The following is an 11,589-nucleotide window of genomic DNA, read 5'->3' as shown; positions in this document are numbered from 1 at the left end:
AATACTGGAGTTAAAAAAAACCTGCAAAGAATATTGCTGTCTCGGAGGAACACTGAAGCAGTGCAAAATGACATATTTTGGTCAAAAATACAAATAACGTATAACGTTTTGCTAAAGTTTGATTGATTTGTTTTAGGCATATTTTTGTTTTAAAGGCAGAGTAAGCCTCCCGTAAACCATCACAGATACGGTCAGGCTTTTACACACAGTACAAACACCCTTTCATTTAAACACTCACCAATTGAGAACATCCTAGGTGCCCTCCGTAAAGAGCGAACAATTTTCAAAGAATTTATTTTTGCGTGGTTTATCTTACCCCTGAGCCATCGTGAACTCGTGTGCTCCAGTTTTCCCTTTTCACAATGCAGTCGTCATAGTTAGTCATTTGAATGCGACTCGACGTGAGCTTATCTACAATAGCACGTTTTTTTTATGCACGAAACAACGGCTGTGGTTCACAAGAACTCTAGCGATGGCTTTTGACTGTTGAGAGGAACGGCGATTTGCACTGATAAACCGGCCGTCGTCTGCTACGACCCTTGCGTGACCCTGCTTCCGGGCTTTTCTTTTTTTAAACTTTCACAACTTCGAATTGTTCTGATCTTGTCTTGATGAAAAACGAATTCTTTTATGATTAAAGAATGTTTGTGTAACAAGCTGTCAATTTATTATTTAGATTTTAAAAGTTAGGTCCAGCGCAAAAACGAGGCGCCGTTGTTGTTAACGGAACAAGTCTACGAAAATAAATTCTTGGAAAATGTCTCACGCTCAACAGAAAGCAGCCAGGATGTTCCCGTTCGGTGAGCGTTCAAATGGAAGTATGCTTGTACTGTATTTAGACGCTCGGGGAGCTCTGTGATGGTTTACGGGAGGCTTACTGTGCCTTTAAATAATCTATTTATTTATTGACTTCATTATTGATTTATTTATTCACTCGTTTATTTATGAATTTGCATACGTATTTATTTGTCTCAGTCTTGATTGATTTATTTCTTATTTAGTTCATTATTTTTTTATTATTTTATTCTTTTAAAATTTTATTTATTAATTTCTTCTTTTACTTATCTATTCTGTTTATTTTATGTAGTTCAATAAAATTCTTTTGTAAAGATAGTAAAATAAGACATCCCCGTTTGTAAGCCCTAATATCTGAGAAGAAAGTTGATTACAACACATTTAAAAAAAAAGATAGAAAACAAGTCGCCTAAGGCGAAATTACTACATTTAGTCAAGCTGTCGAACTCACGGAATGAAACTGAACGCACTGTAGTTTATCACCAAGACAGTTCAGCTTCGTCAATCCGGCCCGCGAGAAGGAAATCGCTCACCTTCCACGTGCAAAACGCAGTGAAATTAACACGCCAGTGTCGTATAGCTTTAACTTTCCTAGCATATAACCACGTCGTGTCCCAAATAGACACTAGTTTTGGGGACAGAACAACCAAGTTAGCATAGCATCATTCTGATAAGCATCGCTCCACGGCTATTGCCAGTTGTGTCTCTGACCGGACGCTACAGTCCTACGCGAATCTATCAAAACAAGAATACAGAGTTATCTCCCATATGTTTTTCGCGAGCACTGATCTAAATTTGAGATCAGTGTTCGCGAGACGAAAATGATTGCAGATTGGCCGACTTCGACAGTGATCTCCGTTCTGTTCTTCACAGTTATGATAAAGACATCGTTCTAAGGTCAAAACAAGTCGACATTTTGGGACTGCTGCCGGAAGGAGACCGTAATATATGGTTTCATCACTGTCAACTGGTTACAGAAAAAATCGTCTGCTCCAGTGAGCACCGAAACCAAACGGTTGATTATCACGTGACACTTTTGCCATATTTAGAGTTGTTTGCACAGTAAATACAGCCGCGAAAAATAGCTCGCTTGAAACTGTCTTACATATCAATTCCTTTGTAATTTAAAAATTACAAAACACCATGAAAAATCATTATCGACGATCGCGAATCTGCTTATATCAATAATACATTACAAAAAGCTCTAAATATGTAAAATAAAATAAAAAAAAAAAAAAAATCGGTTTCCTTGCCAGACAAGGAAACTCAAGGCATCCTGTCAGGGAGAAAATGAGCCGAACTCATTTTGACCTGAGTTCAGGATGGCATAGCATAGCATAGCATATAGCAAAGCTTTAACTTTATTTCGCCTACAGAGAGGAACGGGGAGAAACACAAAAGAAACTGGCGGCTATAAAGGCACACGGGCACGGACAAGATCACCTGAAAAGTCATATACGTTGGTATCATATCGCTTTAACTTTCTTTCCCCAGCAGTGAGCACAATGAACGGGGAGCTACACAAGAAGCGGGTGGCGGTGATCGGGGCTGGGGCGAGCGGGCTGGCGGCCATCAAGAGCTGTGTGGACGAGGGTCTGCAGCCTGTGTGCTTTGAGCGGGTGGACGAGGTGGGGGGTCTGTGGTACTACACCGATCACGTGCGTCCTGGCCAGGGCTGCGTCATGAAGTCCACCACCATGAACACCTGCAAAGAGATGATGTGCTTCAGCGATTTTCCCCCGGCACCTGAGTTGCCCAACTTTATGAATCAAAAACAGGTAAGTCAATCAAAGCAAAAAGAAAAGACAACAGCAACCAGTTTGGGTGAAATCTTTTTATCAAATTGTTATGTTATATGTTATATGAAGTCTTATATCGCGCGCGTATCTCCAGACTCGGACTCAAGGCGCAGGGATCTATTTATGCCGTGTGAGATGGAATTTTTGACACAATACATCACGCATTCACATCGACCAGCAGATCGCAGCCATTTCGGCGCATATCCTACTTTTCACGGCCTATTATTCCAAGTCACACGGGTATTTTGGTGGACATTTTTTTTTATCTATGCCTATACAATTTTGCCAGGAAAGACCCTTTTGTCAATCGTGGGATCTTTAACGTGCACACCCCAATGTAGTGTACACGGAAGAGACCTCGGTTTTTCGTCTCATCCGAAAGACTAGCACTTGAACCCACCACCTAGGTTAGGAAAGGGGGGAGAAAATTGCTAACGCCCTGACCCAGGGTCGAACTCGCAACCTCTCGCTTCCGCGCGCAAGTGCGTCCACTCGGCCACCCAGTCAGACAGTCGCTGACTTCATCAGGGTGGGAAGGATAAGTTAGGAATGAACTAAACAGGTAAACAGGTACTAGGTAAGTCAAGTCAAATGTTTTAAACAAAGTTGGAGATCGGACGAAAAACCGTATTAGATACGTTTCATCCCATGTTGATTGTGTGTTTGTCCGTCCAGTACAAAGACCATTGGGTCGATGTACTTGTGAATGTTTTGTTGTGTCGACCACTAAACGATAAAATAACTAATTCTTGTCAAATTATGAACATGATGTGCTTCCGTTACTCCGCCATATCCCCCCCCCCCAATTCCCGCCACTATAATTGTCTACTTATGTTGAACAGAAACAGGTGAGAGGATATGATTCGAATAAATCAATTCAAGTGAATTTAAGTCAAGTAAAACCAACATGATGTGCTTCAGTGACATGATACCGCTATGTTTCAGGTGTGGACGTACTTCAACAAATACAAAGAGCACTTCGACCTCCAGAAATACATCCACTTCAACACAGAGGTCGTCTCGGTCAGCCAGGCCAACGATTTCGACCAATCAGGATGCTGGACGATCAAAACCAGGAATCACATGACTGGAAAAGATACCACCAACATTTTTGACGGAGTTCTCGTCTGCACCGGCCATCACGCGGAGAAGCACTCTCCCAAGTTTCCGGGACTGGAGAGTTTCGAAGGGGAGGTAGTCCACTCACATGACTACAAAGAGCGACGCCGCCTGGAGGGGAAGAAAGTGCTGATCATCGGTATCGGTAATTCTGGCGGAGACCTGGCAGTAGAGCTGGCGCCTGTTTGCAAGGTGAGATTGTTGATATTTTAATCATCTTACAAACCTGCAAATAAAGGAAGAAAGAATGAAACAAACAAAGATATAAATAAAGAAACTTGAAGAAATAAATAATGAAACTAACAAACCATTTTGCCATTTCTCTTTTGAGAAATAGGGCCTACGGATAGATTTCACACGCGCGAGACAAAAGCAGACATTACAGCAGATTATTATATTTTTTTGACGAGAGGGAGGGGAATGTGTGGGTATGTATGTGTGTGTGTGTGTGTGTGTGTGTGTGTGTGTGTGTGTGTGTGTGTGTGTGTGTGTATGGGGGGGTGTAGGATTCCTTGGAGGGGGGATACTGGAAGTAACTATAACAACTTTAATGAAGATATTTCTTTGAGTAGTTTCTTTGAAAAGCAAACCCTGTTAACGTGCAGGTACTGATCAGCACACGGCGCGGCACGTGGATTCGAACCCGGGTGACTGGGAAAGGTCTGCCCATGGACATGGTCAACACGAACCGCTGGAAGAAGACGATGAGGTCTCTGCTGCCCACCTCGTTCTATGCGTCTTACGTGGCCAAGAAGCTCAACCAGCGCATTGACCACGACCTGTGTTCTCTCCGGCCTGTCCACTCTCCCTTTGACCAAGTGGGTAATATACTGATATATTACACGTGGTTTGTATTATTGACCAACATATGACATTGTACACAGATCGAGACAGACAGTGTTCCTCCCGGCGAGACCGCGCCAGCGGTCGAGGTGAACAAATGACTGTCGAGGTCTGTGACAAATGTCATAATTATTTTGGTCCAAAATACGAATAAGATTTACGTATCAATCGATTTTGTGTCGGTCTCTGGCGTCACATGACTCAAAGAAAGAAATTCCAATGTTGAATCGATACATATGGATTTATTAATTGAGTCATGTATTGATCTTTAATGATATACGATACCGATCCCTTGCTGCCTTATTTCGTTCTTCATTCCTGTTTGAGACATTTCGCGTCGATTTGAAAGAACACGGTATATATCATGTCGACGCTGCATCTTTCTTCTTTGAGTTCTTGGAGCCATATGACGTCAGAGGCCGACTGAAACTCATATTATTTAGACGACTGGCCGAGACTTCAAAAGGGTGCCGCATTGTTTGTGTGCGTCTGTCGTAAAACGTAAAAGGATTTCTAACTGAAATGGATCGATACATAAATGTAATATGTATTAATGACCAGAGTAGGACATTTGACACTGATCTCGATAGTCATTGGTTACTTGCCCGCTAGTGCGGTCTCTTGGACCAATCTGTGTAAAATGTCATGTTTTATCAAAGAATACAAATAACATTTTATATTTATTTATTTATTTATTTATATGGGAGATTTATATAGCGCTTGACGTTCTCTAAGCGCTTTACATATTAATTTCTGCCGTGTGAGATGGAATTTTTTACACAATATATCACGCATTCACATCGGCCAGTAAATCTCAAGCCATTAGGCACAAAAAAAAAATTGTCTGTTTCTGGTAACATGGCTAAAAAAAATAGGGTCGGTAGGTAGGGATTTTTATTTTTTTATTTTTTATTTTTTTTACCCCAAATGTAGACCAATAAAACTAACTTTAAAAATCGCGCAAAGATTCACTATACATAGAGACAAGACACTCAACACATTTACAAATCGTCAGCGGACTTTCGTTTTCACACGTTTTTGTTGTTCATTTTCTCACCCTGTCCTTTACCACAAAAAAAAAAAAAAAAAAAAATTTTGAGTTTGGAAAAAAAAAGTTTAGGGTCGGCGCCGAAATTTAGGGTCGGTCGGGTGACCAGAAACAGACAATTTTATTTTTTTTGGCCTTACGGCGAATATTTACTTTTCACGGCATCAGTATTATTCCAAGTCACACGGGTATATTTGGTGGAATTTTTTTTTTATCTATGCCTATACACTTTTGCCAGGAAAGACCCTTTTGTCAATCGTGGGATATTTAACGTGAACACCCCAATGTAGTGTACACGAAGGGACCTCGGTTTTTCGTCTTATCCGAAAGACTAGCACTTGAATCCACCACCTGGGCTAGGAAAGGGGGAAGAAAATTGCTTAGGAAAAATTGACCCAGGGTCGAACTCGCAACCTCTCGCTTCAGAGGCAGGTGCACGTACCACTCGGCCACCCTTTTCCTTACCATCAACACAGAATGTTATTTGTTTTGTCGTGTGTGGTTTAAAAACGTTTTGTTTTTTTAATACTTTTTGTTTTACAGAAAGTAAAACTTGAGGTCTTGAAAACAAATTCAAAAACAAACAAAAACTAACAAATCAAAAACAATTATTCATATATGTACTTCTTCTTACATAATTTGCAATATAAGACACAAGCACACACAAAAATGTAACGCGTTTGGTTAGGCCAAAACAAAAAAAAAAGTCTGTTTACGGTATCCCGACCGACCCTATTTTTTTGCGCGACCCTAGCCTTTTTTTTTGCATTTGGGAAAAAAATTTTAAAAAAATTAAAAAAATAAATTTAAAAAAAAAGTCTGTTTTTTGGCAAAATAAATTAAAAATATGGGTTTTTTTAGAAAAAAAATTTGAAAAAAATCCCGACCTACCGACCCTATTTTTTTTTTGCCAGGAAAGACCCTTTTGTCAATCGTGGGATCTTTAACGTGAACACCCCAATGTAGTGTACACAGACTATTTTTTGTTGTTGCCTTAAGTTGATGCGCAAATGCTGAAACAATGGTGTTTTTCTGTTCTTTTCGTCTGACAATATTTGTATCGGTTTCGTTTATCACATTGTTGCAGGTATGTATGGTTAACGACGACCTTGGCACGCGCATTTCCTGTGGCTCCGTCACGGTCAAGACTAACGTCCAACGGGTGACGTCACGAGCGGTGGAGTTCGCCGATGGCTCAGTGGAGGATGACGTAGACGTAATTATTCTCGCCACCGGCTACGTTTTCGGTTTCCCTTTCATCGACACGTCCATTCTTGACGTACAGGAAAACAAGGTCAGTCTTTCTTCTTTTGATTGTATTTTATTTGACTTCACCCACGTATCGGAACCCCCGATTTAAGGTTTGATAAGGCGTAAAAGCCTTTCAATAGAAGATTATTGGGTCTTGAACAAATTGTCAAATGATTATTATTATATGAAGTCTTATATCGCGCGCGTATCTCCAGACTCGGACTCAAGGCGCAGGGATCTATTTATGCCGCGTGAGATGGACATTTTACACAATACATCACGGATTCACACCGACCAGCAGATCGCAGCCATTTCGGCGCATATCCTACTTTTCACGGCCTATTATTCCAAGTCACACGGGTATTTTGGTGGACATTTTTTTTTTATCTATGCCTATACAATTTTGCCAGGAAAGACCCTTTTGTCAATCGTGGGGTCTTTAACGTGCACACCCCAATGTAGTGTACACGAAGGGACCTCGGTTTTTCGTCTCATCCGAAAGACTAGCACTTGAACCCACCACCTAGGTTAGGAAAGGGGGTAGAAAATTGCTAACGCCCTGACCCAGGGTCGAACTCGCAACCTCTCGCTTCCGAGCGCAAGTGCGTTACCACTCGGCCACCCAGCCCATGATGACGATTTATGGGAATTTAGTGTTGAAAGGAGAAAAGAAAGAACAAATAAAAGATGGAAAGAAAGAAAGAAAGAAAGAAAGAAAGAAAGAAAAAAAGAAAGAAAGAAAGAAGAAACAACAACAACAACAACAACAACAACAACAACAACAACAACACCAACAACAAAATTCAAACGTTTATATGTAACTAATGCGAATCCCCTTGTGGCACTAACATAAAGTCAATTTTAAACACAGCCTTTGGGTAATTAATAGTTTTCATTTCGTGCAATGAACAGATAGAGCTGTACAAGTTCGTGTTTCCACCCGACTTGGCGCACCCCACCTTGGCCATAATCGGGTGCATCCAGCCCCTGGGTGCCATCATGCCTATCTCGGAGATGCAGAGTCGTCTGGCTGCTGGCGTCATCAAGGTCAGTTTACTTATGACGTCATTGTATTATTCTTGTATGACGTCATGGGATTCTTGTTCGACGTCATTGGATTTTTTTATGTCATTTTATTCTTGTATGACGTTATCGGATTCTTGTTTGAGGTCACTGGGTTCTTGTTTGACGTCACAGGGTTCTTGTTTGACGTCACTGGATTCTTATTTGTTTGAAAAAACTAAGGACTTTGAAATGCAACAAGCGCTGATCGAATGTGTACTGCTATGATATGGTCATATGATTTACTGAATGATTTAAGAAAATGTTAGTACAGCACGTAAACATTTGCAAGTAATAAACGAGCGGAATAAAGTGACTCTATGATTCTATATTTTTGTTCATATGACAAGGAGCATGAAACGGCATTAGCTAAACAACATTGATAAACCGTTCTTTATATATATATATACGATTTTCTTGGAACTATTTGTCCACATTTGAAATGGTGTTTTGTGTCTGCCAGGGTTCACTGACGTTGCCATCCCGTGACGACATGTGGAGTGACGTCAGACGCAAGCAGGAGGAGCTGAAACGTCAGTACGTGGAGTCCCAACGTCACACTATCATGGTGGACTTTCTCCCGTTCATGGATGAGCTAGCGGAACTGGTTGGCTGCAAACCCAACATCGGTCAGTGTGGCTTTTTTTACCAGTATCATCACACATTGCACTATCATCTTTTGTCTTTTTCGTCGTCATTTTCATCGTCTTATTCATGTATGTTTTGAATGACAGTAGTTATTTAGATTCTGTCTTGAAAAAGAGCTTCGAACTCCGGGTATGTGAGTCTGTAACCGACTTGTCGCTCCGACGGGTTTGCCTCTTGAACTCGTCAATGGTTGACACAGCATGACATGTTAATCACTCGATCTACGAAGGCTTTAACTTGCTTTCTATAAACTTTCAAGAACGAACTCATTGTAGAACTACAAAAACAGAAGATATTTATAGAGCACCGGCCGACACCGACACTGCCGTTCGCACACTGAGTTGCTCAACTTGCTTCTGATGGCCAACAACAACCAAACAACACACACACAGACACAGAAAGACACACACACACACACACACACTCTCTCTCTCTCTCTCTCTCTCTCTCACACACACACACACTCACACACACACACACACACACACACACACACCCAAACAAACACACACACACACACACAAACACACACACGCGCACACACACACACAAACCGAATGCACGCAAGAGCCGGCTACGGTCCGTCGAGAAAAAAACACAAAAAAACAAACCCGAAGCCACCATCATCATTGTTATCAGATGTGTGTGTTTGTGTGTGTGTCTGCAGGTCAGCTGATGATGCGTGACCCTCGCCTGGCCATACAGGTGATGTTCGGCCCATGCAGCCCGTACCAGTTCCGCCTGACGGGCCCAGGGGCCTGGACAGGAGCCCGCGACGCCATCCTGACCCAGTGGCAGCGCGTCGTCAGCCATCTGCACACACGCCAGTTGCCGAGCTCTGACATCAAGTCCACGGCGTCCGTCTCCATCTCCATAGCAACGGTGGTGTTCTTGGGCGTGCTGCTGTTCTTCTGCCAGCATGTGTTGTCGTGGAGGTAGTGGTGCCCCTGAAGGGTTGGAGCTGTGCATGTTGGAGACCTTGACGGTTGAAATCAGTGATAGATTTATAACGATAGCAATAACAATATCGAAGGCTTTCTTGCCCATTAAATTATGAATGCATTACCACGGAAAATTGTCGTCGAAAAGTCCAGAATTTGCTTTACACGTGTACATACAGGGATTCAAAATTCCTACCACGATTATCCCCCCTTGTTCTGTCTGTGTCTGTCCATCACAACCCCCTTCCCTACGTATCTCCACCCCCCTCCTCCCCCCCCCCCCCCCGTTTTTCTCAAACCACTGAATATATGCTATGTGATCGACTCCCATTCCCCTCGCACAGTCAAAAACACACACACGCACACACACACACACACACACACACACACACACACTACCACCGCCACCACCCTCATCTCGATTCTCAGTCTATCTGACAAAATACGTTCAATAGATGTGAGCAACTAATGTCCATGAACGCTCTATTAGGCTGTATGTTTTGCTTAATGTTTTAATAACATGCGTTCGATAGTTACTTATTTTGAAGCAGATGCTTACATTCTCAATAATTATGTTTTTAATTACTGAGCTGCAGAATCTCAGTGATTTGAACTTTGAAGATAAGATTTCACTGATTTTGTCAGTCGCTAAGATGTTGCCCATCCATGCATGTACAGATATCATATGTATAGCATTCGTCTCGTCATGTAAATATTTAGTTGTGCCATAACCGTGCGCTTTCAGCATTAGCAAACGAAATCCTTTGAATGAATGTTACGTGTTGCGTACGTGCGTCAGTGTGAGAGAGTGTGAGAGAGTGTGAGAGAGAGAGAGAGAGAGAGAGAGAGAGAGAGAGAGAGAGAGAGAGAGAGAGAGAGAGAGAGAGAGAGAGAGAGAGAGAGAGAGAGAGAGAGAGAGAGAGAGAGAGAGAGAGAGAGATCAAATCAAATAAAATTTTATTTTTCGAGGGTTGTGGCATTAGCAATACAACGAGCTTTTTTTCAACCAGCCCTCGCCCAGAGAGGGGACTAATCTAATCACATATTTACACGGATATTAACGTAGAAAAAAAGGTCGTCTACCTCAGAGAGAGAGAGAGAGAGAGAGAGAGAGAGAGAGAGAGAGAGAGAGAGAGAGAGAGAGAGAGAGAGAGAGAGAGAGAGAGAGAGAGAGAGACTCGAATTTACAAGAATTGAACACTGTTTTTCCTATTCACGAAGAGAAATCCTCTTGTTGAATTTTGTGTATGCCGTGAAAATATGAATCGTGCTTGGTACTGTCAACGTTCAGTATGTTTTGACGGTACATCCATCCCGCTTTCCTGCCTCTGACACATTCACTGTAGTCATTTCATTACATTAATCCATCGTTAAAGCTGAGGCCTCTCTATGACTATCTGGGGTTATGTGTTTGAAAAGATAGGGCTGAGAGTCCTGTACATATTTCTAACGCGATAGAGAGAGAGAGAGAGAGAGAGAGAGAGAGAGAGAGAGAGAGAGAGAGAGAGAGAGAGAGAGAGAGAGAGAGAGAGAGAGAGTCTTAGATTATGCTTTGATTTATTTTTTATTGATTGAATTCAACATGTGTATTTGTTTATTTTGGATTACCTGCATGTTTATGTACGTGTTGTGCTTGTTTGATATCTTAATAAAGAATAAAGGATATGTTTTGCAGATTGTGTTTTAGGCTCAGCATGTGCGTGTGTTGACAAGAAAGAAACGATGACACGCAAACAGACAGAACCGTGCGCGCACACACACACACACACACACACACACACACACACACACACACACACACACACACACACACTCACACACTACAAACACCTGCACGCCACACACACAACACACACAATGTCATGCATAGAAACGAACCAAATATAATATTATATAGCAACAATTTTTTTACCCCAGCTAAAAAAAATCATAACCGAAGAACTTTTTTCAAACCTTCTAAGTTCTATGTCCTCGACTTGGCTATCTGACACTCATTATGGTTGAAGATTTCATTCACAGGGGTCACGTGTTATTCGATCAAATGGGAGTACCCCCAAAATCGACCCGACGAAAACGAATTTAA

The 11,589-nt window shown here is 41.8% G+C and overlaps 1 protein-coding gene across 4 annotated transcripts in view; it reads left to right on the top strand.

Moving 5' to 3' along the window:
* The window catches only part of LOC138949111 (flavin-containing monooxygenase 5-like), a 13,278-nt gene extending 2,098 nt beyond the window's left edge, over positions 1 to 11,180 (top strand). For 2 of the 4 annotated variants that reach the window (XM_070320867.1, XM_070320868.1), the window contains exons 2-8: positions 2,293 to 2,573; positions 3,540 to 3,905; positions 4,319 to 4,531; positions 6,692 to 6,898; positions 7,768 to 7,902; positions 8,381 to 8,546; positions 9,233 to 11,180. In XM_070320867.1, the coding sequence (XP_070176968.1) occupies positions 2,301 to 2,573; positions 3,540 to 3,905; positions 4,319 to 4,531; positions 6,692 to 6,898; positions 7,768 to 7,902; positions 8,381 to 8,546; positions 9,233 to 9,504 (1,632 nt within the window). In that variant the 5' untranslated portion in view covers positions 2,293 to 2,300 and the 3' untranslated portion in view covers positions 9,505 to 11,180. Of the gene's footprint in view, positions 1 to 2,289; positions 2,574 to 3,539; positions 3,906 to 4,318; positions 4,532 to 6,691; positions 6,899 to 7,767; positions 7,903 to 8,380; positions 8,547 to 9,232 lie in introns of all 4 variants that reach the window. The other 2 variants (XM_070320866.1, XM_070320865.1) reach the window with 1 other exon arrangement.
* The last annotated feature ends 409 nt before the right edge of the window (positions 11,181 to 11,589 follow it).

The sequence above is a fragment of the Littorina saxatilis genome, linkage group LG15 (assembly GCF_037325665.1).
Source record: "Littorina saxatilis isolate snail1 linkage group LG15, US_GU_Lsax_2.0, whole genome shotgun sequence".
Classification (NCBI taxonomy): domain Eukaryota; kingdom Metazoa; phylum Mollusca; class Gastropoda; order Littorinimorpha; family Littorinidae; genus Littorina; species Littorina saxatilis.
Note: the sequence above shows the minus strand (reverse complement) of the source record. Positions and strands in the feature narration are given on the sequence as shown.